The 22,408-nt window shown below is 37.6% G+C and overlaps 1 protein-coding gene across 9 annotated transcripts in view; it reads right to left on the reverse strand.

Moving 5' to 3' along the window:
• Positions 1–22,408, reverse strand: part of ALMS1 (Alstrom syndrome 1) — a 186,828-nt gene that overhangs the window by 118,148 nt on the left and 46,272 nt on the right. For all 9 annotated transcript variants that reach the window (XM_010829757.1, XM_010829756.1, XM_010829760.1 and 6 more), the window contains 3 exons: positions 22,243–22,392; positions 15,267–15,426; positions 65–4,834 (listed from right to left, as the gene is read on the reverse strand). In XM_010829757.1, coding sequence (XP_010828059.1) covers positions 65–4,834; positions 15,267–15,426; positions 22,243–22,392 — 5,080 coding nt within the window. The remainder of the gene's footprint in view (positions 1–64; positions 4,835–15,266; positions 15,427–22,242; positions 22,393–22,408) is intronic.

Raw genomic sequence — 22,408 nt, forward strand, 5'->3', positions numbered from 1 at the left:
AGCAAATTATTAAACTATAATGCTTGAGTCTGACCTGCCTTTATAACAAATTATCTTTTCCTACCTCGTGCTCGTACCCGAGATTCCTCTTCCTCTGCATTTTTGAGTATTTGTTTAGCATGGTTCAATGAGGATTCACATTTCAGAAGGTTTTTCACGTGTGCAGCCAGTGAGTCTACACTGCTTCCACCACCATCGTCACTCTCTAACACCCCCTCTTCCTCTCTGCTATCTGTCATGCTTGTCTTGGGTGAAGAATATGGAAAGAAATTTAGAAGTACATCAGAAACTGACTCCAAGGAATTACTGTCCCATGAGCAAGAACTTGCATCACTACTTGAATCACTTTTAATGATAGTCATCATAGGGATAACAATCTTATTCCCAATGGTTCTACTATACTCTTCAGGTTCAGATCTCATTACAGATCTGGCTGCTTTATATTGTTTAAGGGTTTCATCAAATGCCACTCTGGCTTTGCCTTCTGCTTCCTGTAAAGGACTTCTAACTGTAGTTGAACTAATAAACTCCCAATTTTCAATGCCTCTCTGGCATTTCAGATTCGTCTGTGTACTAATATCCTTCTGTATACACTTGTTGCTTGAGCTTTCTTCTGTGAATGGCTGTCTCTGAGACAAATCATCATTAGATTCATCAGTTGTGAGGGGTTCTTTGAAGCAAACCATCTTCTTAGATTGTATAAATGAAATATCACTAACATCTCTGAAAGGGACAAGGGGAGCAGGAACATTGTATCGTCTTAGTGCTATATTTTCTGCTTCCATTAAAAGTGTCTGAATCTCTTTAAGAGTTTTGGAACTGTTTTCTGTATCCCGGATTTCCTCAGAGCCAACATCTTCAAAACCAGAAGATTCTGGCTTATTTATTACAACTCTACCATCAGCCTGAGAATTTAAAGGCATATTGTTTGAGATAACACTGGTGTGAGAAGAATCCAAATTATCTGTTAGCCTTTGAACATGATGTGAAACAGGTTTGTGCTTCTCACTATGTGAGTAAGTACCAGGGGGAACTATTGATAACCCATTATTCTGATCAGCTTGCTCAAGACTGCTTGAGAACTTCAGGTTATCTTCAGTTAGATGTCTTTCTGGGAAATCCTGATGGTACAATATAGCTGGTTTTTCTCTATGTGAAAAGGAGCTAGGAGGAACTGCTGGTAACACAGTTTTTTTGTCAGCTGGTCCAGGAACTATTGAAACCTTCAGCGAATCTTCCCTTAGATGTTTGTCTGGCAATTCCTTTGGGTAGAAAATATTAGATTTCTCACTGTGTGAATAGGAAGCAGAAAGAGGTATTGATATCTGAGAATTCACATCAGTTGGCTCAGCAACAGATGAAATCTTCAGAATATCTCCACTTTGATGTCTATCTCCCAACTGCTGTTGAAAGAAAATACTAGGCTTTACTCTCTGAGAATAAGAATTAGGAAAACCTGTCAATAATGGAGTCTTCTGGTCAGCTGGTCCAATTATAGTTGAAGTCTTGGGCTTCTCTCTATGTGAGTAGGAACCAGAGGGAGTTGATGGTAACTCAGTCTTTTGATCGTCTGGTAAAGTCTTGAGTCTCTCTTTATGTGAGTAAGAACTAGAAGGTCCTATTGGTATCTCAGCATTCTGATCAGCTGGTCCAGGAAGAGCAAAAACTTTCAAAGCTTCCTCAGTAAGATCTGGTAACTCCTGCTGGTAAGAAAAGATGGGACTCTCTCTATGTGAATAGGAAGCAGGGGGCACAATTCGCACACCAACGGTCTGGTCTGCTTGTCTAGGAACCCCTAAACCTCTTAAAGCATTTTCATTAGCATCTGGCAACTCTTGCTGGTAAGAAATGATGGGCTTTTCTCCATATGAGTAAGAAGCAGAGGTTACTGGTGGTATCCCAATCTTCTGGTCAGCTGGGCCAGGAACCTCAAAAACTTTCAAAGCCACCTGAGTAAGATCTGGTGACTCTTGCTGGTAAGAAATGATGGGCTTCTCTCTATATGAATAGGAACTAGGTGGTACTGTAGGTATCCCAGTCTTCTGGTCAGATGGTCCAGGAACATCTGAAACCTTCAGAGCCTCCACAGTCAGTTGACTGTCAGGCAAGGCCTGTTGGTAGAAAATAATGGGTTTTTCGTTATATGAGAAGGAAGGAGAGGTTACTATGGGTATCCCAGTCTTCTGGTCAGCCTGTGCAGGAGCATTTGAAACATTCAGAGCCTCTTTAGTAAGGTGTGTATCTGGTAAGACCTGCTGGTAGAAAACAATGGGCTTCTCTCTCTGTGAGTAGGAAGGAGAGGTTATTATGGGTATCCCAGTTTTCTGGTCACCTGTTCCAGAAACACCTGAAATTTTCAGAGCCTCTCCAGTTATATGGCTATCTGGCAACTCCTGTTGGTAGAAAATACTGGATTTCTCTCTATGTGAATAGGAACCAGAAGGTTCTGATGTCCCAGTCTTCTGGTCAGCTGGTCCAAGAACAGCTGAATCTTTCAGAGTCTCTTCAGATAAGTGACTGCTGGGCAAGGCCTGTGGGTAGAAAATACCAGGCTTCTCTCTATGTGAGTAGGAACTAGCAGGCAGTAAGAGGACGCCAGTCTTCTGGTCACTTGGTCTCGATGCAGGTGAAACTTTCAGAGCTTCTTCAGTTAGACTACCATCCGGTAGCACGTGCTGATAGAAAAGACCACTTGGCTTCTCTCCAAATAAGTAAGACTGAGAGGACCCTGTTATTATCCCAGTGTTCTGGTCAGTTGTTCTAGGAAGAGCCGAAACTTTTAGAACCTCTTCAGTTAGGAGCCTGCCTGGCAACTCCTGCTGGTAAAAAGTAATGGGCTTCTCCCTATATGAGTAGGAACTAGAGGGTGCTGTCTGTATGCCAGTGTTCTGGTCTACTGGTCCAGGAATAGCTGAAATTTTCTGAGTCTGATCACTTAGATGACTGTCTGGCAACTCCTGCTGATAGAAAAGACTGGTCTTCCCGCCATGTGAGTAGAAAGCAGGGGGCACTATCGGTATTCCACTCTTCTGGTGAGCTAGTCCAGAAACAGTTGGAACTTTCTGAGCCTCTTTAGTTAGATGACTGTCTGGCAAATCCTGTTGGTAGAAAATAATGGGCTTCTCTCTATATGAATAAGAAGCAGAAGTTATTATAGGAATCCCAGTCTTCTGCTCAGCAGGTCCAGGAGCAGCTGAAGCTTTCTGAACTTGTTCAGTTAGATGACTATCTGGCAATTCTTGTTGGTACAAAATACTGGGTTTCTCTCTATGTGAGTAAGTAGTAGAGGGTATGACAGGAATCCTAGCCTTCTGCTCAGCCAATCCAGGAACAGATGAAACTTCTGGAACTTCGTGAATTACATGAATGTCTGGCAACTCTTGCTGGTACAAAATACTGGGCTTCTCTCTACGCGAATAGGAAGTAGAGGCTACTGTTGATATCCCAGTCTTCTGCTCAGCCAATCCAGGAACAGATGAAACTTTATGAGCCTGTTCAGTTAGATGACTCTCTGGCAACTCCTGTTGGTAAAAAATATGAGGTTTCTCTCTATGTGAATAGGAAGTAGAGGGCACAGTAGGAATCCCAGTCTTCTGCTCAAGGGGTCCAGCAGCAGTTGAAACTTGCTGAACCTCTTGAGTTAGATGACTGTCTGGCAATTCTTGTTGGTAGAAAATACTGGATTTCTCTCTATGTGAATAGGAAGTAGAGGGTACTGTAGGAATCCCAGTCTTCTGCTCAGCCAGTCCAGGAACAGCTGAAACTTGCTGAATCTCTTGAATTAGATGACTCTCTGGCAACTCTTGTTGGTACACAACATGAGGCTTCTCTCTATGTGAATAGGAAGTAGAGGGTACTATTGATATCCCAGCCTTCTGCTCAACCAATACAGGAGCAGCTGAAACTTGATGAGCCTCCTGAATTAGACGTCTGTTTGGCAATTCTGGTTGGTAGAAAATACTGGGCTTCTCTTTATGTGGGTAAGAAGCAGAGGTTACAGCAGGAACCCCAGTCTTCTGCTCAGCCAATCCAGGAGCAGCTGAAACTTTCAGAGTCTGCTCACTTGGATGAGTATCTGGCAATGTCTGTTGATAGAAAATATGAGGCTTCTCTCCATATGAGTAAGTAGAGGATGGAGTAGGCAACCCACTCTTTTGATCAACCGGTCTAGGAGAAGCCAAAACTTTCAGAGCTTCTTCAGGTGGCTGACTGTCTGGCAAGACTTGATGGTAGAAAATACCAGGCTCCTCTCCAACTGAGTAAGAACTAGCAGGTACTATTGGTTTTCCAGTCTTTTGATCAGCTAGTCCAGGAAGAACTGAAACATTCAGAGACTCTTCAGTTTGATGACTGTCTGGCAATGCCTGTGGGTAGAAAATACTGTGCTTCTCTCCAAGTGAGTAGGAACTTGGAGGAACTGTAGATACACCTGTCTTCTGGTCACCAAGTCCAGGAACAGCTCCAACTTTTAGAGCCTCTTCAGTTAGATGACTGTCTGGCAAGGCTTGTGGGTAGAAGATATTTGGCTTCCCTCTTTGTGAGTACGAACTAGAGGACGCTGCTGCTATTCCAGTCTTCTGGTCAGCTAGGCCAGGAATACCTGAAATTTTTAAAGTCTCTTCAGTTAGACGACTGTCTGTTAATGTCTGCTGGTTGACAGTATCAGTGTATTCACCAATATTCTTCACTTGAGGAGACCTTCCAGCCAATTGAGGAAAGTCCTCAGGGGACAAGGATAAAGGAGATACAGTGTCTGAATCTTCAGGAAAGGTAGTGATGCCTGGTTTAAAGGTAGATTGAGGAATTTCAGCTATGCCTCCTTTAGAAGTATCCCCTAAAGAAAAAGGGATTTGTTAATATTTTTAATATTATAAATAAATACACACACACACACACATTTATATATACAGAATTAAAATGTATTCTTTTTATGCATTAAAAGAAATCAGGCAAGCTTTTCTTCTTCTGGCCTTTATGCTACCAGAAAGGACTCCAAAAGAAATAACTCACCATCAGAAGAAATAAAGATTTACAGATAAAGATGTTAATTACAAAGTGATTTATAACAACAAACTAATGTGGAAATAAATATGCAATGAGAGTAATTTTTTTTAAATAGCAGAATATATATTTTATGGAATATTATGTGGAGCTTAAAATTTAGATTTTAAAGAATTTTCATTATGATGAACAAATCGTATCTACTATGGCATCTGATTTCATGCTACTTATAAGCTAATAAGTTAGCCTGTTACTGTGTCATGTATGTTGTTAGAAGACAAAAGACTCCTCAATCAAGGACAAAATATGTTATTCCATGGGATAGTAAAGGAAAATCAACTTATTTTCATGAAATTCCCTTTCCCCTAAGTTATATGAGGGCAAAGCAATATAGCCCAGATGGATGCTATACATGCAATGGATTTAAATGATTCTCCTAATAAACACACCGTGAATAAAATATGTATTTTTAACTACATGAAACTCTAAAGACTCTAAAGGTTACACTAAAAAGTATGAAATTAATTCTATATGACATGGGGAGTTGTTGACTGATCTGATCAATACTGCAGAAACAGATTCAGGATGAGTAGAAGGAATAAAAGGGTAAGCAGTACTATCTAAAAGAACTTTCTGCAACAATGGAAACATGCCATATTTGTATTATCTAATGTGCTGTGCTTAGTCAGTCAGTCACGTCTGACTCTTTGTGATCCCAGGGACTGCAGCCCACCAGGCTCCTCTGTAAAGGGATTCTCCAGGCAAGACTACTGGAATGGCTTGCCATGCTCTCCTCCAGGAATCTTCCCAACCCAGGGATCAAACCCAGGTCTCCTGCATTGCAGGTGGATTCTTTCCCGTCTAAATCACCAGGGAAGCCCAACATTGCTGGAGTGGGTAGCCTATCCCTTCTCCAGGGGATCTTCAGACCCAGGAATCAAACTGGGGTCTCCTGCATTGAAGGCAAATTCTGATACTGGATTATCTAACAGAGTAATTCTAAATGAAAGCAGTTCTGAGTAGCAGTGAAAAATAAATAACTGCAATAAAAATAACAAGATTTGACATTCATTTGGTGATTCAAAAAAATCAGTGTTTACTCTGTTCTAGCCACTGTTCTAGATATAGGAAATAGAGCAGCAAACAAAGAAAGCTTGCATTCCAATTCTGCCTCACAGAGCTTACATTCTACTAGAAGAAAGCAGACAATAAATTATTAAAACTTGGTATGACAGATGGTGATGAGATGATTAATATATACAGCAAACATGATCTATACCTTACACAGAGGGAAAGTAAGTTTCAAAGATGATGAAGCAACAGTGCTTTTCATTGAGAAGATCTTGTTAACTTGCAGATTCTGACTAAGTGGGTCTGGAATGAAAGCTGAAATCCTGCATTTCTAACAAGCTCCCTGATAATGCACAATACTACTGACCCTCAGATTACATTCTGAATAGTTGTACATTAATTGACAAAAACAGGCCTTTTAACCCTTTAATTCTAACTCTAAATTCTGAACTCCTTTCACTAAAATGAATTGCCATTCTAAAACCATTAATGAGTTTTAAAACAAAAATAGTAGTTGAATACATCATGAAACAGGTTGAGTTAATGACTAATGATTGCAAAGAACTAATAAAAAGGAACAATATAAGCTACACAGTAACTTGAAAAGGAATATGGGTTACAGAAATCTTTGTGAAGAAATAAAACAGCTAGAAAATTAATAAACCAACACAGACTGACAAAATGAACAACCAATGGGTCAAAGAAAAAAATCAAAAAGGAATTAAAAAATACATACCTGCAGACAAATGAAAATGGAAATATGCCATACTAAAACTTAAGAGGATACAGAAAAAAGTTCAGAGAGAAGGTTATAGCAACAAATAACTACGTCAAGAAGCAAGAAAAACAAGCAAATAAACATCTGAACTTTACAACTCAAAGAACTAGAAAGAGAAAAATAAAGCTCCAAGTTAAAAGGGAAGGAAATAACAAAGATCAGACTGGAAATAAATAAAATGGAGACTAAAAAGACAGTGTAAAAGATCAGTGAAACTAAGGGCTTGTTCTTTAAAAAGATAAACTGACAGTCCTTCAGCTAGATTCCAAAGAGAAAAAAGGGGACACAAATAAACTAAGAAATGAAAAAGATGTTACAAATAATAGCACAGAAATAATAAGGATAAGAGACTGCTATGAACAATTATGGACTAACAAATTTGACAACCCAGAAGAGATGGATAAATTTCTAGAAACATATCAATACAATCTACCAAGTCTCAATCATGAAACAAGAAATCTGAACAGACTAGTAAGGAGATTGAATCAGTACTCAAAAGTATCCCAACAAACAAAAGTCCAGGTCCAGAATTTATAGAACTGAATTCTATGAAACATTCAGAGAATTAAAACCAACACGTATCAAATTTTTCTAAAAAGTAGAAGAGAGCACTTCCAAACTCATTTCACTAAGCCACCATTACCCTAATACCAAACTCAGAAAAGGACATTACATAAAAAGAAAATTACAGGCCTGATAAATTTAGATCTAAATTGAAGACTTGATAAATTTAGACCTAAAAATCCTCCACAAAATATGAGCAAACCAAATTCAATAATACATGAAAGGGGTGCTATACCATAATCAAGTGGAAATTATTCCAGGGAACATTAACAAATCAATCAATGAAATACACCTTGTTAACAAAATGAAGGATAAATTATATGATCTCAATATGCAAAGAAAAAGCATTTGACAAGATTTACTACCCATTTATAATAAGACTTCTCAACAAAAGGGATATACAAGGAATGCACCTCAGCATAAAGGTTATATACAACAAGAGAACTGCTAGCATCATATTCAAGGGTGACAAGCTAAATGCTTTTCCTCTTAACACTGGGAAGAAGACAAGGATGCTCATTCTCATCAGTTTTACTCAGCTTAGTTTTGGAAGTCCTAGTGGAGTAATTAGGTAAGAAAAAGAAATAAAATGTATCCAAGTCAGAAAAGAAGAAAAACTGTCTCTACTGCAGATAACACGATGCTATATGTAGAAAACCCTAAAGACTCCAACAACAACAAAAAAATGAATTCAGTAAAGTTGTGAGATACAAAATCACTATACAAAAGTTACATTTCTATGCACTAAATATGAATGATCAGAAAACAAAATTAAGAAAACAATCATATTTACAATTGCATCAAAAAGAATAAAATACCTAGGAATAAATTTAACCAAGGAGGTAAAAGCTCTGTACACTGAAAACTGTAAATAAGACACAGTTAAAAGTAATGGAAGACCCAAAGAAATGGAAAGATAGTTTGTACTTAGGGACTTCCTAAAGGTCAAGTGTGCCTTTAAGAATTATCACTACAAACAAAGCTAGTGGAGGTGATGGAATTCCAGTTGAGCTATTTGAAATCGCTGCACTCAATATGCCAGCAAATTTGGAAAACTCAGCAGAAGCCACAGGACTGGAAAAGGTCAGTTTTCATTCCAATCCCAATGAAAGGCAATGCCAAAGAATGTTCAGGAGAAGGCAATGGCACCCCACTCCAGTACTCTTGCATGGAAAATCCCATGGATGGAGGAGCCTGGAAGGCTGCAGTCCATGGGGTCGCTGAGGGTCAAACATGACTGAGCGACTTCACTTTCACTTTTCACTTTCATGCACTGGAGAAGGAAATGGCAACCCACTCCAGTGTTCTTGCCTGGAGAATCCCAGGGATGGGGAAGCCTGGTGGGCTGCCGTCTATGGGGTCACACAGAGTCGGACACGACTGAAGTGACTTAGCAATAGCAATAGCAAAGAATGTTCAAACTACCACACAATTGCACACATCTCACACGCTAGCAAATTAATGCCCCAAATTCTCCAAGCCAGGTTTCAATAGTACATGAACCAAGAATTTCCAGATGTTCAAGCCGATTTTAGAAAAGGCAGAGGAACCAGAGATCAAATTGCCAACATCTGCTGGATCATCAAAAAAGCAAGAGAGTTCCAGAAAAACATCTATTTCTACTTTATTGACTATGCCAAAGCCTTTCACTGTGTGGATCACAACAAACTGTGGGAAATTCTTCAAGAGATGGGAATACCAAACCACTTGACCTGAGAAATCTGTATGCAGGTCAGAAGCAACAGTTAGAACCAGACATGGAACAACAGACTGGTCCCAAATTGGGAAAGGAGTACATCAAGTATGTATATTATCCAGTTGCTTATTTAACTTATATGCAGAGTACATCATGTGAAATGCTGGGCTGGATGAAGCACAAGCTGGAATCAAGATTTCTGGGAGAAATAACAATAATTTCAGATATGCAGATGACACCACCCTTTGGCAGAAAGCAAAGCAGAACTAAAGAGCCTCTTGATGAAAGAGGCGAGTGAAAAAGCTGGCTTAAAACTCAATGTTCAAAAAACCAAGATCCAGTCCCATCACTTTATGGGAAATAGTTGGGGAAACAATGGAAACAGTGAAAGACTATTTTGGGGGGCTCCAAAATCACTGCACATGGTGACTGCAACCATGAAATTAAAAGACGCTTGCTCCTTGGAAGAAAAGCTATGACAAACCTAGACAGCATATTAAAAAGCAGAGATATTACTTTGTCGACAAAAGTCTGTCTAGTCAAAGCTATGGTTTTTCCAGTAGTCATGTATGGATGTGAGAGCTGGACCATAATAAAAGCTAAGGGCCGAAGAATTGATGCTTTTGAACTGTGGCATTGGAGAAGAATCTTGAGAGTCCCTTGGACTGCAAGGAGATCAAACCAGTCCATCCTAAAGGAAATCAGTCCTGAATATTCACTGGAAGGACTGATACTGAAGCTGAAGTTCCAACAGTTTGGCCACCTGATGGGAAGTACTGACTCATTGGAAAAGACCCTGATGCTGGGAAAAACTGAAGGCAGGAGGAGAAAAGGATGACAGAGGATGAGATGGTTGGATGGCACCATCGACTGGATGGACATGAGTTTGAGCAAGCTCCAGGAGTTGGTGATGAACAGGGAAGCCTGGCGTGCTACAGAGCATGGGGTCACCAAGAGACGGACACAACTGAGCAAATGAACTGAATTGCACAAGATGATGAAAACAGGAGACAGTAAAAGAGAACTGAGTTAAAACCATAGGCAGAGGAGGGGAGAATGGATAGAGATCACAGTAAGGCAGGCTCTACACATACCAAAGCCTCTGGTTTCCAGTGAATGTGGAAGGTCCATACTGCAGGAGAATCATTAGATTTATTTAAACTACTAGACAGGACTTCCCTGGTGATCCAGTTGTTAAGAATCTGCCTGCCAATGCAGGGGACACAGGTTGAATCCCTAGTCTGGGAAGATTTCACAGGTCATGTGGCAACTGAGCCCAGTCTCCATAACCACTGAGTCCCTGAATTACAACTTCTGAGCCCACATGTCCCAGAGGCAGTGCTCCGCAGCTGTAGAAGGAAGCCACTGCAATGAGAAGCCTACACACCACAACTGGAGTCAAGCCCACGTGCACCCACAAAAACCCAGCATAGCCAAAAATAAATAAATACATTTTTAAGAAAAATTTTAATAATCAGACAAGCAAAACAATAACAAATATTCTCAGCACCAGAGAAGCTGTTAGTATCAAGGGCTGCAACAATATATTATCTAAAATGTGCAGTTTATAAAAATATTGAGACATACAAAGAAAAAGTGAACTATTCATAGGAAAAAAAATAAGTAACCAATAGAAACTGCCTTTAAGGAGACCCACATGTTGGATTTAGCCAGCAAAGATTTCAAAGCAGTTATTATAAATATGCTCAAAGAAGAAAAGAAAATCATGCTTAAAAACTAAAAGAAGGTAATGGCAATGTCTCATCAAATATAAAGTAAGGTTATAGAACTTATAATTGAACCAAATGGAAGTTCAACTTCCATTTGGGGCTGAAAAGTACTACTGAAATGAAAAATTTCCTAGAGGCTCAATGGTAAATAGGGACAGACAGAAGAATCAGTGAACGTGATGGTAACAGAGACTACGCAGGATGAAGGACAGCCCCCCAAAAGAACAAATGAACATGAACAAAGGCTCCGAGAGCTATTAAACAAGATTAAGTACACTGACACATGTATAATGGGGGATCATCTGAGGCAGAAAAGAGCAAAAAAAAAAAAATATTCAAAGGAAATAATGTTTGAAAACTTCCCAAATTTGATGAAAAACATCCTATGTATCTGATAATCCAAGTGAACTCAATGTAAGATAAACAGACACATCATAATCAGAATGTTGGAAGAGGATACTCTAAAAACAGTAAGAAAAACGAAGTCACATACAATGGAACATTAATAAGAGTAACAGTTGATTTCTCATCAGAAACAATAAATAAAGGTAGAATACAGTGGAAAGACATATTCAAAGTGCTGAAAGAAAATAACTGTCAACTAAGAATTCAAAATCCAGCAAAAAACACTTACAAAAATATAAAAATATTTCCAGATATATAAAAACTGAGAGCAATTGTTGGTAGCAGGCCCATCTTACAAGAAGTACAAAAGGAAGTTCTTCAGGTTGAAAGCAAGTGATACCAAACAGTAATCTGAACTTACATAACAAAACAAATAGTGCTAGGAAAGATAATTATATTAGGTAATCACAAAAAAACAGCATACTTGCATACTTTCCTCTCTTCCAACAATTTTTTTAAAAAAGTTTACATAAAACAACGTATGTAATTGTATTATTGGAGCTATAAGACACAGAAATGTGACATATTTGACAATAACAAAAGGAGGTACATGAGAACAAAGTTAGAGTACAGCAAGGAAATGACACTGGATGATAACAAGTCCACAGGAACAAATAAAGAATAAAAAATGGTAAATTCAAATACAAATGCAATACACCCTAATAAACAAATGTTTGTGCTCTCTACTTAAGTTTTTTTTAAACCCATAAAATTATATAAATAATTATGACAATGTAATAATGTACTCCTTGGTTTGTAACATATAGGTATATTATATATCAAAAGAATAGCAAATACAGGGAGTGAACAGATCTATATAGCAGAAACACCTCTTTATTATACTAGAATTCAGTTAGTATAAATTTGGGGCATATTCTGGTATGTTAAAATAAATTTTCTAAGTCCTAGAACAACCACTAATAATATAACTTTAACAATTAGCTAGAAAACTATTAAAGAAGTTAAAATACTGGAAAATATTCACTTAATGCAATGAAAGCCAGTAAAAGAGGAAAGAAAAAAAAAAGACATGAGACAGATGGAAAATAAAAAGTAAATCAGCAAATATAAACCCAGTCTTATCAATAATTACATTAAATGTGAAGGGATTATATAATCACATTAAAAGGCAAAGACTATCATTCTGGAATTAAGAAATAAAGATACAACTGTAAGTTACTTAAAAGACATAAACCTGAGCTTCAAAAATATAAGTAGACTAAAAGTAAAGGGATGAATAAAGACATGACATTCAAGCAGCAACCATAACAAGTGGGATGTCAACACTGATATAGACAAAACAGACTTTAAAACAAAACAAAACAAAAAATGTTTCTAGAATTAAAGAGGGACAATGTATAACAACAAAAGGCCCAATTCATCAGGACTACATAACAATTAGAAACATAGATTCACTTAATATCAAAATATATGAAGCAATTCTGACAGAAAAGGGAGAAATAATAATAGTTGGAGATTTCAATACCCTACTTTCAAAAATGGAGAAAATTAGCAGAAGATCAACAAGGATACAGAAGACTTGAACACTATCAACCCACTGGAACGAAGACACATGTATAGAACACACCACCTAACAACAACAGAATGCATATTCTTCTCAAGTGCAAACCATACATTCTACAGGATAAACTATGCCGTAGGACATAAAGCATGCCTCAACAAAGTGTAAAAGGACTCCTACAATTATACTAGGAAACAGTTTGGATGAATTAAAACAAAAACACAACAAACCAAAAGTTAATGCATGCAGTTAGTCTTTAGAAATCTATCAACATAAATACCTATATTAAAAAGAAAAATCTCCAATCAATAACCTTTCATCATAAGAAACAATAAAAAGCACAAACTAAAACTGAAGCAAATGAAAGAAAGGAAATAAAAAGAAACTAAAATGCAAATAGATTTAAGAAGTAGAAAAAATAGAGATTAGAAAAAGAGAAGAAATCAAAATTTCTTCAAAAAGATCAACAACAGGGACAAAATTTAGTTAGACTCACAAAAAGAGACAGAGAAAGAAAACTCAAATTACTTCTAACTCAACTTATGACACTACTGTTACTTTTGTACCAAAACCTAACCAAAAAAAAAAAAAAAGACAAGAAATTTACACATCAATATCTATTATGAATCACAAAATTCCCCCCAAAAAATCACTGGTAAAATGAATCCAACAGCACACACAAGGATTATACACCATAACCAAGTAGCACTTATAACCAAGAAAGCAAGGTTGACTCAACATCTGAAAATTAATTAATAATGCTTCATAATATTAGAATAAAGAACAAAAATCATACACACAACCATCCTTTTAAAAATACAGAAAAAGCATCTGACAAAATCTAATACCTTTTATGTGATAAATGCACTCTAGAAACTACAAATAAAAAATAATTTCCCCAACCTGATAAAGGGCATCTACAAAAACCCCTGAGCTAACATGATAAAAGACATTCCTACAAAGACCTGCATAAGACTGCTCTTGCCACCTATAGGCAACACTGTACTGAAGGTTATCACTGTACTTGTCAAGGCAACTAGGAAATATAGAAAAAAGAATACATTCTAGAAAGGAAGAAGACATCTCTACTTGCAGATGACACTGGCTTATATACAAAAATAAGAAAACCACACAAAAAATTATAGGAATAACAAAGAGGTAGGTCAGCAAGGTTGCCAGCTACAAGATGAACATACAAAATTAAACTTTATTTCTATACACTAGCAGTGACTATTCCAAAAATGAAATTAAGAAAACTTTTCCATGTATATTAACATCAAAAAGATTTAAATACTTGAAATTAATTTAACAAGGACATACAAGAGTTGTATGCTGAAAACTACAAAACACTGTTGAAAGAAATAAAGACCTAAATAAACAAAAAGAAATCCCACATGCACAGATCAAAATATGCAGTATTATTAATATGGCAATATTCTCAAAAAAATCTACAAATTCAAAGAAATCGAACACCTGCTACACCATGAATAAAACTTAAAAAACATTATTCCAAGTGAAATGAATCAGTCACAGACAAACACTTATATGAGGTACCTAGAGTAGTCAAATTCACAGCAGAGGTGAAAAGTAAAACCATGGTTGATGGGGAAGTAGGAGGGAATGGGGAGTTATTCTTTAATATTTAGATAAAGAGTTCCAGTTTCACAAGATGAAAGAGCTTTGTGAATGCATGACATTGTTTACATGACAATGTAAATGTATTTAATGCCAATGAACTATATATGTAAAAATAGCTAAGATGAAACATTATCAGTATTTTACCACTATTTAAAACTAACTTAAAAAAAAAAAAGATAAAATAAGACTTTATCAAATTAAAAATTCTGTGAAGTCAATACCATCAAGTAAGTGAACCCATAACTCAACAAGAGTGGAAGAATTTTTGCAAATAACATATCTAATAAGGGACCTGTATCCAGAATATACAAAGAACTTTTAAAATGCAGTAACAAAAAGTTAATAAACCAATCAAAAAGTGAGTGAGAATTTTAACAGACATTTCTCCAAAGAAGATATATAACTGTCCAATAAACACAACAAAAGATGTTCAACATCATTAGCCATTCAGTTCAGTTCAGTTCAGTCACTCTCTGAGACCCCATGAATCGCAGCACGCCAGGCCTCTCTGTCCATCACCAACTCCCAGGGCAATCTTGCTTTCTACCTCAAAATTAATTTCTCAGTCTCCTCTCTATAAACTTATATCTGCTCCTGTGTTCATTCAGTTTCCTTTTCCCTTCAAGTCTCAAAAAGGAATATAGAAACAAACTGACTTTAATATCAGACTCCTCCACGTAATTCAGGTCTAAACACTGTCATGAAGAACTCAGTGAAAAATCAAACGGTTCATCTAATAAAATATCTGAGGATTTATAAATATACCTAATCCAAAGTTAACATCATTGCAGTTCAAAAGTTGAAAATTAATTAGGCAGGGCAAGCTAGTTATAAAGACACAATGTATCCTTCTATACGTACCTGTTAAATGTCTGACAGTCCTTGACACAGTGTCAGGAGATACCCTCAACATTCTGAGATTTGAAGAGTGATATTCCAAATCTCCAGTTGGCTCATGAGGAACAAATGGAGGCAACACAGATGAAAAAGATTCATTAATGTCCGTATTAGAAGGACATACCTATGAAAAAGAGGAGATTAATTTTAGACTTCATCTACCAAAAAATAAACCTCATTTTATGAAAATGAATGCTAAACAGTTATACCAGTTCCTTAAGATCATACTCTTGAGTCTCCTGAATTCATATATAGGTCATATCTTATTTGGTTAATTCCAAGATGGCTCTACAAATTATTCTGAGGGTTTTCAAGTCAACCTGTACAGAATATTACAGATAGGAGACATAATAATATTCTATTACTCAGAAGTTTGATCCTTACAATAATTGTATGAACACTGCAGGATGTGAACTATTACAATACTCTTGACAAGCTCAAGGACTTTTTTTTCCTTAAGTGGGAAAGATATGCTAGGGTAAGGAAAGAGATGAGAACAGAAATATTTTCGAGAAATCCACAAATGTTTAGAAGAAAAATAAAAGCACCAAAGAACTGGATCTGTGATCAGTTACCAAAAAACATAAGTCCTCAAATTTCTTGAAACAAAAATAGTAGGAAATATAAATTGATGAAATAAAAGTTAAATGCTGAAAAAGAAGTTCCTGAAGTTTCATGGCATTCCAGCAAATCCTTGCTAAAAAGGAAATTAGAAACTATTATTAGTGATGTTGGTACATAAATATACACAACTCTTCACCAAATGCATAGTATACTGCCATATATTCATATATGAGTGTACATACACTTTCTCGATAAAAACAGCATACCACTTTTAGGTTTATTTTCCTAAAATATTATTCCAGTGCTGCCCTCCCAGGACGGAGTCTGAAATTTTTCTATCCTCTTTATGAATTTTTCTATTCTCTTTATGAAAGTTTTTTCATTGTGTAGTAACAAACATTCTTATGAAGCTGGTAGAATGTGAAAATAAGTAATTCTACTTCTACTGCCTATATCGTTTCTCTAGACCCATGGTTCTCAACTGGGGAAGATTTTGTACTCCCTCACCTCCCCCACCAAGGAATATGTGGCAAGGCCTGGAGACATTTTTCTCCGTCCTGCCGTCTATGGGGTCACACAGAGTCAGACACGACTGAAGTGACGCAGCAGCAGCAGCAACTTTAGTGGAGGTAATGCTACTCAGCGAATAGAGGCCAGGGATATTACTAAACATCCTAAAATGTACACAACACCCCCACACAACAAAGAATTAGCCAACCCCAAACCAATAATGTGGAGAAACCCTAAACATAACACAAAGTTCTTAGTTTCCAACTCTCCTACTGCTGAAGGAGACATGCAGCTCACTAATGTACAGTTGACCCTTGAACAGCACAGGTTTGAACTGTACTAGTCCACTTATTAGGAGAAGGTAATGGCACCCCACTCCAGTACTCTTGCCTGGAAAATCCCATGGACGGAGGAGCCTGGTGGGCTACAGTCCATGGGGTCGCTAAGAGTTGGACATGACTGAGCGAATTCACTTTCACTTTTCACTTTCATGCATTGGAGAAGGAAATGGCAACCCACTCCAGTGTTCTTGCCTGGAGAATCCCAGGGATGGGGGAGCCCGGTGGGCTGCTGTCTATGGGGTCGCAGAGTCAGACACGACTGGAGTGACTTAGCAGTAGCAGCAGTACACTTATTGGGGAAGGCAATGGCAACCCTCTCCAGTGTTCTTGCCTGGAGAATCCCGGGGATGGCGGAGCCTGGTGGGCTGCCGTCTCTGGGGTCACACAGAGTGGGACGCGACTGAAGCGACTTAGCAGCAGCAGCAGTCCACTTATACATGTTTTTTTTTTCCAACAGTAAATACTACAGTACTACACATGATCCAAGATTGGATGAATCTGGGGATGTGGAAGAATCCTAGATTTGGTGGAATCGGGGATACAGGAGGCCAACTATGGATTTTCAACTTTGCAAAGGGTCAGTGCCCCTAATTCCCACATTGTTCAAGGTCAACTGTATACATCACATATGCGATAGATGAATACTCGTGTGTGCACACTGTGTTTAATAGCAGTTTTCCCCTAAAGCTTCTAAACATAGGGAAAACCATTTCTATTCCAATTTTAACTTTAATAAAATTTCAAAGCTTCAAAATATACAGATATTAGAGTAGGTAATAAAGAAAATGTAGAATGAAAAAGATGAGACATATTTAAGAGATCAACAGATATTTATCACTAAAAATTAGGGGAGTTAGAAGGGGGAAAAAAATCAAGATTGGTTTATCTCCTAGTTTATAATCAACAATGAAGATAGAATCAATGACAATAAAGAAACCAAGAAATGTTAACACCTCTAGAGGAACAGAAAACCTGTAAGTCACTCTGACTTTAGAGAAAAGATAAGTTATTCTGATTTAGGCAAGGTAAATTTTGAGATGATGGGAATATTCACAAGAAAATGTCATACAAGATAGTATATGGGTCTATGTAGGAAAAATACTAGGGTCTAAAAATGGAGATGATGATCATCCACACAGAAAATCTTGAGTGGAAACAAATTCTTTGAAATTTGGTAAGTGTCAGTCATTCAGTTGTGTCCGACTCTTTGCGACCCCATGAACGGGGGCACACCAGGCTCCTCGGTCCATGGGATTCTCCAGGTAAGAACAATGGAGTGGGTTGCCATTTCCTTCTCCAGGGGATCTTCCCGACCCAGCAATCAAACCCAGTTTCCTGCACTGTGGGCAGATTCTTTACTATCTGAGCTACAGGAAAGCCCATGGGATGGACAGGGAACCAACAAGACAAAAAAGAAAGAGATCTAAGGAGTCTACCTTAAATAACAGTTAAGAGTTATACGGCCAAAATAAGGGATACAAAAACAGTATTTTATTATAGAGGATAAAAGAATGTAGTATGCTTCCAGGAACAAGGCAAGAGAAAGAACAAAATAACAAATTAGAGTAGGAAACCCCTGGTAATAGACGGATCTACTTTCACTAAAATAAAGGGAACTAACAGCCAGGCACTATATACATGCTTCATACCTTACCCCATTCAATATAACAAAGTTTGAGGTTGATTATTACTGCTTATTTCTTTATGTAGACAAGGAAGGAGAATAAACCTCCAAAATCATTTGACCAAGGTACAAGGCCAAGAAAGTAACTGAACAGGGTTTTGACTCCAATTCTCCACACTCTCTTCACAGCCCCAGCCTACATCATATGTAAGTGGATACCCAAATAATCATTCAGAGAATGATGGATGGGTACCAAAGTGAGACAAACAAGTATGAACGACTCTTCTGAGACCCAGATGAGAATAAGGAAGAAACTAAGCAGTAGGCAGACCTCCTGAGAGCAAGCTGAGCCGTGTAGAAAGATGATTACCATGTCTGGCTCATTGCTTCTCTCATATTTAGCATGATGTTAGTCCCAGATTATAACAGAGACCTAAGAATGAAAGACAACAGAGAAAACAGCATCCGCCCTGGACTAAAAAAAATATACTTAAGGTTACAATTAAGGGCAAATACAATTTGGAGCTGTGTCAGAGTTAATCTCCGCACATCACTATTAACTAAGTAAATATATATCTTCACATCTTCAAATATACTTTATCTATATGAAAAGTTGACATAAGTTGCAAAAGTAGTTCTATCAAAAAAAAATTAGAAACTCAACTGTAAATATAATTAACAATGCTGTTTTAAAAGAGTACATCCTAAGAGTTCTAATAATAGGAAAAAATTTTTTTGTTTCCTTAATATGTTTATGAAATGATGGGTGTTCACTAAATTTACTGCAGTAATCATTTCATGATGTATGTAAGTCAAGTCATTACACTGTATCCCTTAAACTTATTATACCTCAATAAAACTGAAAGAAAAACAACAAAAAGAAACTCTAAGTTTAAAATTGATATTTTGCTTCTCATTCTCATTAAAACTAATTTTGACCTTCATTCTTGCCAAAATAATGCAAAATCTTGGCTTTGGTGTCACTGAAGAACAGTTAAACAGGGAGGCAATTTATGGTATATTCCTTAAGTATACATACAAGGATAGTTTCAAATACTAGTTCCTCTACTTGCTAAATGATTACCAGCAAGTTCCTTAACCCTCTAAATATCAATTGTAAAATGGGGATGATAATCAGTTCAGTTCAGTTGCTCAGTCGTGTCCGACTCTTTGGGATCCCATGAATTGCAGCACACCAGGCCTCCCTGTCCATCACCAACTGCCAGAGTTCACCTGAACTCATGTCCATCGAGTCAATGATGCCATCCAACCATCTCATCCTCTGTCATCCCCTTTCTCCTCTGCCTTCAATCTTTCCCAGCATCAGGGTCTTTTCAAATGAGTTGCTCTTCACATCAGGTAGCCAAAGTATTGGAGTTTCAGCTTCAAAATCAGTCCTTCCAATAAACACCCAGGACGGATCTCCTTTAGGATGGACTGGTTGGATCTCCTCGCAGTCCAAAGGACTCTCAAGAGTCTTCTCCAACATCACAGTTCAAAAGCATCAATTCTTTGGCACTCAGCTTTCTTTATAGTCCAACTCTCACATCCATACCTGACCACTGGAAAAACCATAGCCTTGACTAGATGGACCTCTGCTGACAAAGTAATGTCTCTGCTTTTTAATATGCTGTCTAGGTTGGCCATAACTTTCCTTCCAAGGAGGAAGAGTCTTTTAATTTCATGGCTGCAATCACCATCAGCAGTGATTTTGGAGCCCCAAAAAATAAAGTCTGACACTGTTTCCACATCTATCTGCCATGAAGTGATGGGACCGCATGCCATGATCTTAGTTTTCTGAATGTTGAGCTTGAAGCCAACTTTTTCCATCTCCTCTTTCACTTTCATCAAGAGGCTCTTTAGTTCTTCTTCACTTTCTGCCATAACGGTGTTATCTGCATATCTGAGGTTATTGGTATTTCTCCCGGCACTCTTGATTCCAGCTTGTGCTTCCTCCAGCCCAGCGTTTCTCATGATGTACTCTGCGAATAAGTTAAATAAGCAGGGTGACAAATACAGCCTTGACGTACTCCTTTTCCTATTTGGAACCAGTCTGTTGTTCTATGTCCAGTTCGAACTGTTGCTTCCTGACCTGTATACAGGTTTCTCAAGAGGCAGGTCAGGTGGTCTGGTATTCCCATCTCTTTCAGAATGTTCCAGTTTGTTGTGGTCTACACAGTCAAAGGCTTTGGCATAGTCAATAAAGCAGAAGTAGATGTTTTTCTGGAACTCTCTTTTTCGATGATCCAGTGGATGTTTGGCAATTTGATCTCTGGTTCCTCTGCCTTTTCTAAAACCAGTTTGAACATCAGGAAGTTCATGGTTCACGTATTGCTGAAGCCTGGCTTGGAGAATTTTGAGCATTACTTAACTAGCATGTGAGATGAGTGCAATTGTGCGGTAGTTTGAGCATTCTTTGGCATTGCCTTTCTTTGGGATTGGAATGAAAACGGACCTTTTCCAGTCCTGTGGCCACTGCTGAGTTTTCCAAATGTGCTGGCATATTGAGTGCAGCACTTTCACAGCATCATCTGTTAAGATTTGAAATAGCTCAACTGAAATTCCATCACCTCCACCAGCTTTGTTTGTAGTGATGCTTCCTATGGCCCACTTGACTTCACATTCCAGGATGTCTGGCTCTAGGTGTGTGATCACACCACAGTGATTATCTGGGTTTTAAAGATCTTTTTTGTACAGTTCTTCTGTGTATTCTTGCCACCTCTTCTTAATATCTTCTGCTTATGTTAGGTCCATACCATTTCTGTCCTTTATTGACCCCATCTTTGGTATTGCCCCATCTTTGGTATCAAGGGAAATGTTCCCTTGGTATCTCTATAATCCTACCTGATAGGACTGACCAAAGGACTAAATGAATTGAGGTATCATATATAAAGTAAACCTCTTAGCATAGTATTTGAGCGCAAAACATTAGCTATCATTATCATTCCCATTGTTATTAAATTGAAAAATAGAAGTAAACAATGTCTAGAATGTTGAAGAAAATAAAACTACCTATAAATAAATTGTACTATCTGTAAATAAATTCAATAAACTGAAATAAAAGGAAAAGCTTATCACAATATTTTTGTTCATTTTGTCTTTTTAACTACCCGAACCTAGAGGTCAAAATATAATTGCAACTCAAACTAGCAGCTTTCCAATGACATATTTATCTTATACATGGGAAAATAGGAAAAGGAAAGTAACATTAAGTACATATATATGTGTATATATATGTGTAACCATATATATGTAACCTAACTATATTTGATGACTAATAGAATGTAAGGATATATCATCAGGTAACAGGACTCAGGGCGGGGCTGACAGCGTCAGATGAAACCAGATGGGCAACGGGACCAGAGAACCATTAAAGTCAGAAGAGCCAAGGGTCCAAGCAAATCAAGCCTTGTATAAAACAAAATTTTGACTTTAAGATATCTCTGAAATTAAAATCTTTCAGGGGCTTCTAAACAGAAATACATGAATATTTCAGGGCCTGTTCCAAGGGCTGTTACACTGAAGGCCAGAGGGTAGAAAAAGCACAATTGAGTATCTCCATGAATGAGTTTAATCTTAACACCATCCCAGAGGTTCTTGCTAGCACAATTTGAAAGCGTTAAGATATTTCAATATGAAGGGCCTGGATGCTCCAAAGGCTGACCTTTTTTCCCAAAGCACCAAAGAACTTAGTGAGTCTCATGGTCTACAAATCACAAACATTTCTTTTATGCCAACCTCTAATAAATTAATGCAGCATACTCCTGGATATCATATGAAAGCCAGATTACACATCAAAATTTGGTATCGGAGGATATAAATAGACATTTATTCTCATCCCCGTTTTTCAACTAAAATTTCTTTCCCCACCAAACAAGAAATGTCAAGTAGAAAGACTTACAGAATCTTCAAAACTGCTGTCTTCCTTAGATGGTAGCCGTACAGTAGATTGCCACTGTAGGGAGCTGTCACAAATCTCTAGATCATCAAGCAAATTCTCTAAACCTGCTAGCTCAATGCACTCACCGGTCAAGTCACCTTGGTCACATATCTGGGAAACAGCAAAA

The sequence above is a fragment of the Bison bison genome, unplaced genomic scaffold (genome assembly GCF_000754665.1).
Source record: "Bison bison bison isolate TAMUID 2011002044 unplaced genomic scaffold, Bison_UMD1.0 scf7180017864508, whole genome shotgun sequence".
Taxonomy (NCBI): domain Eukaryota; kingdom Metazoa; phylum Chordata; class Mammalia; order Artiodactyla; family Bovidae; genus Bison; species Bison bison.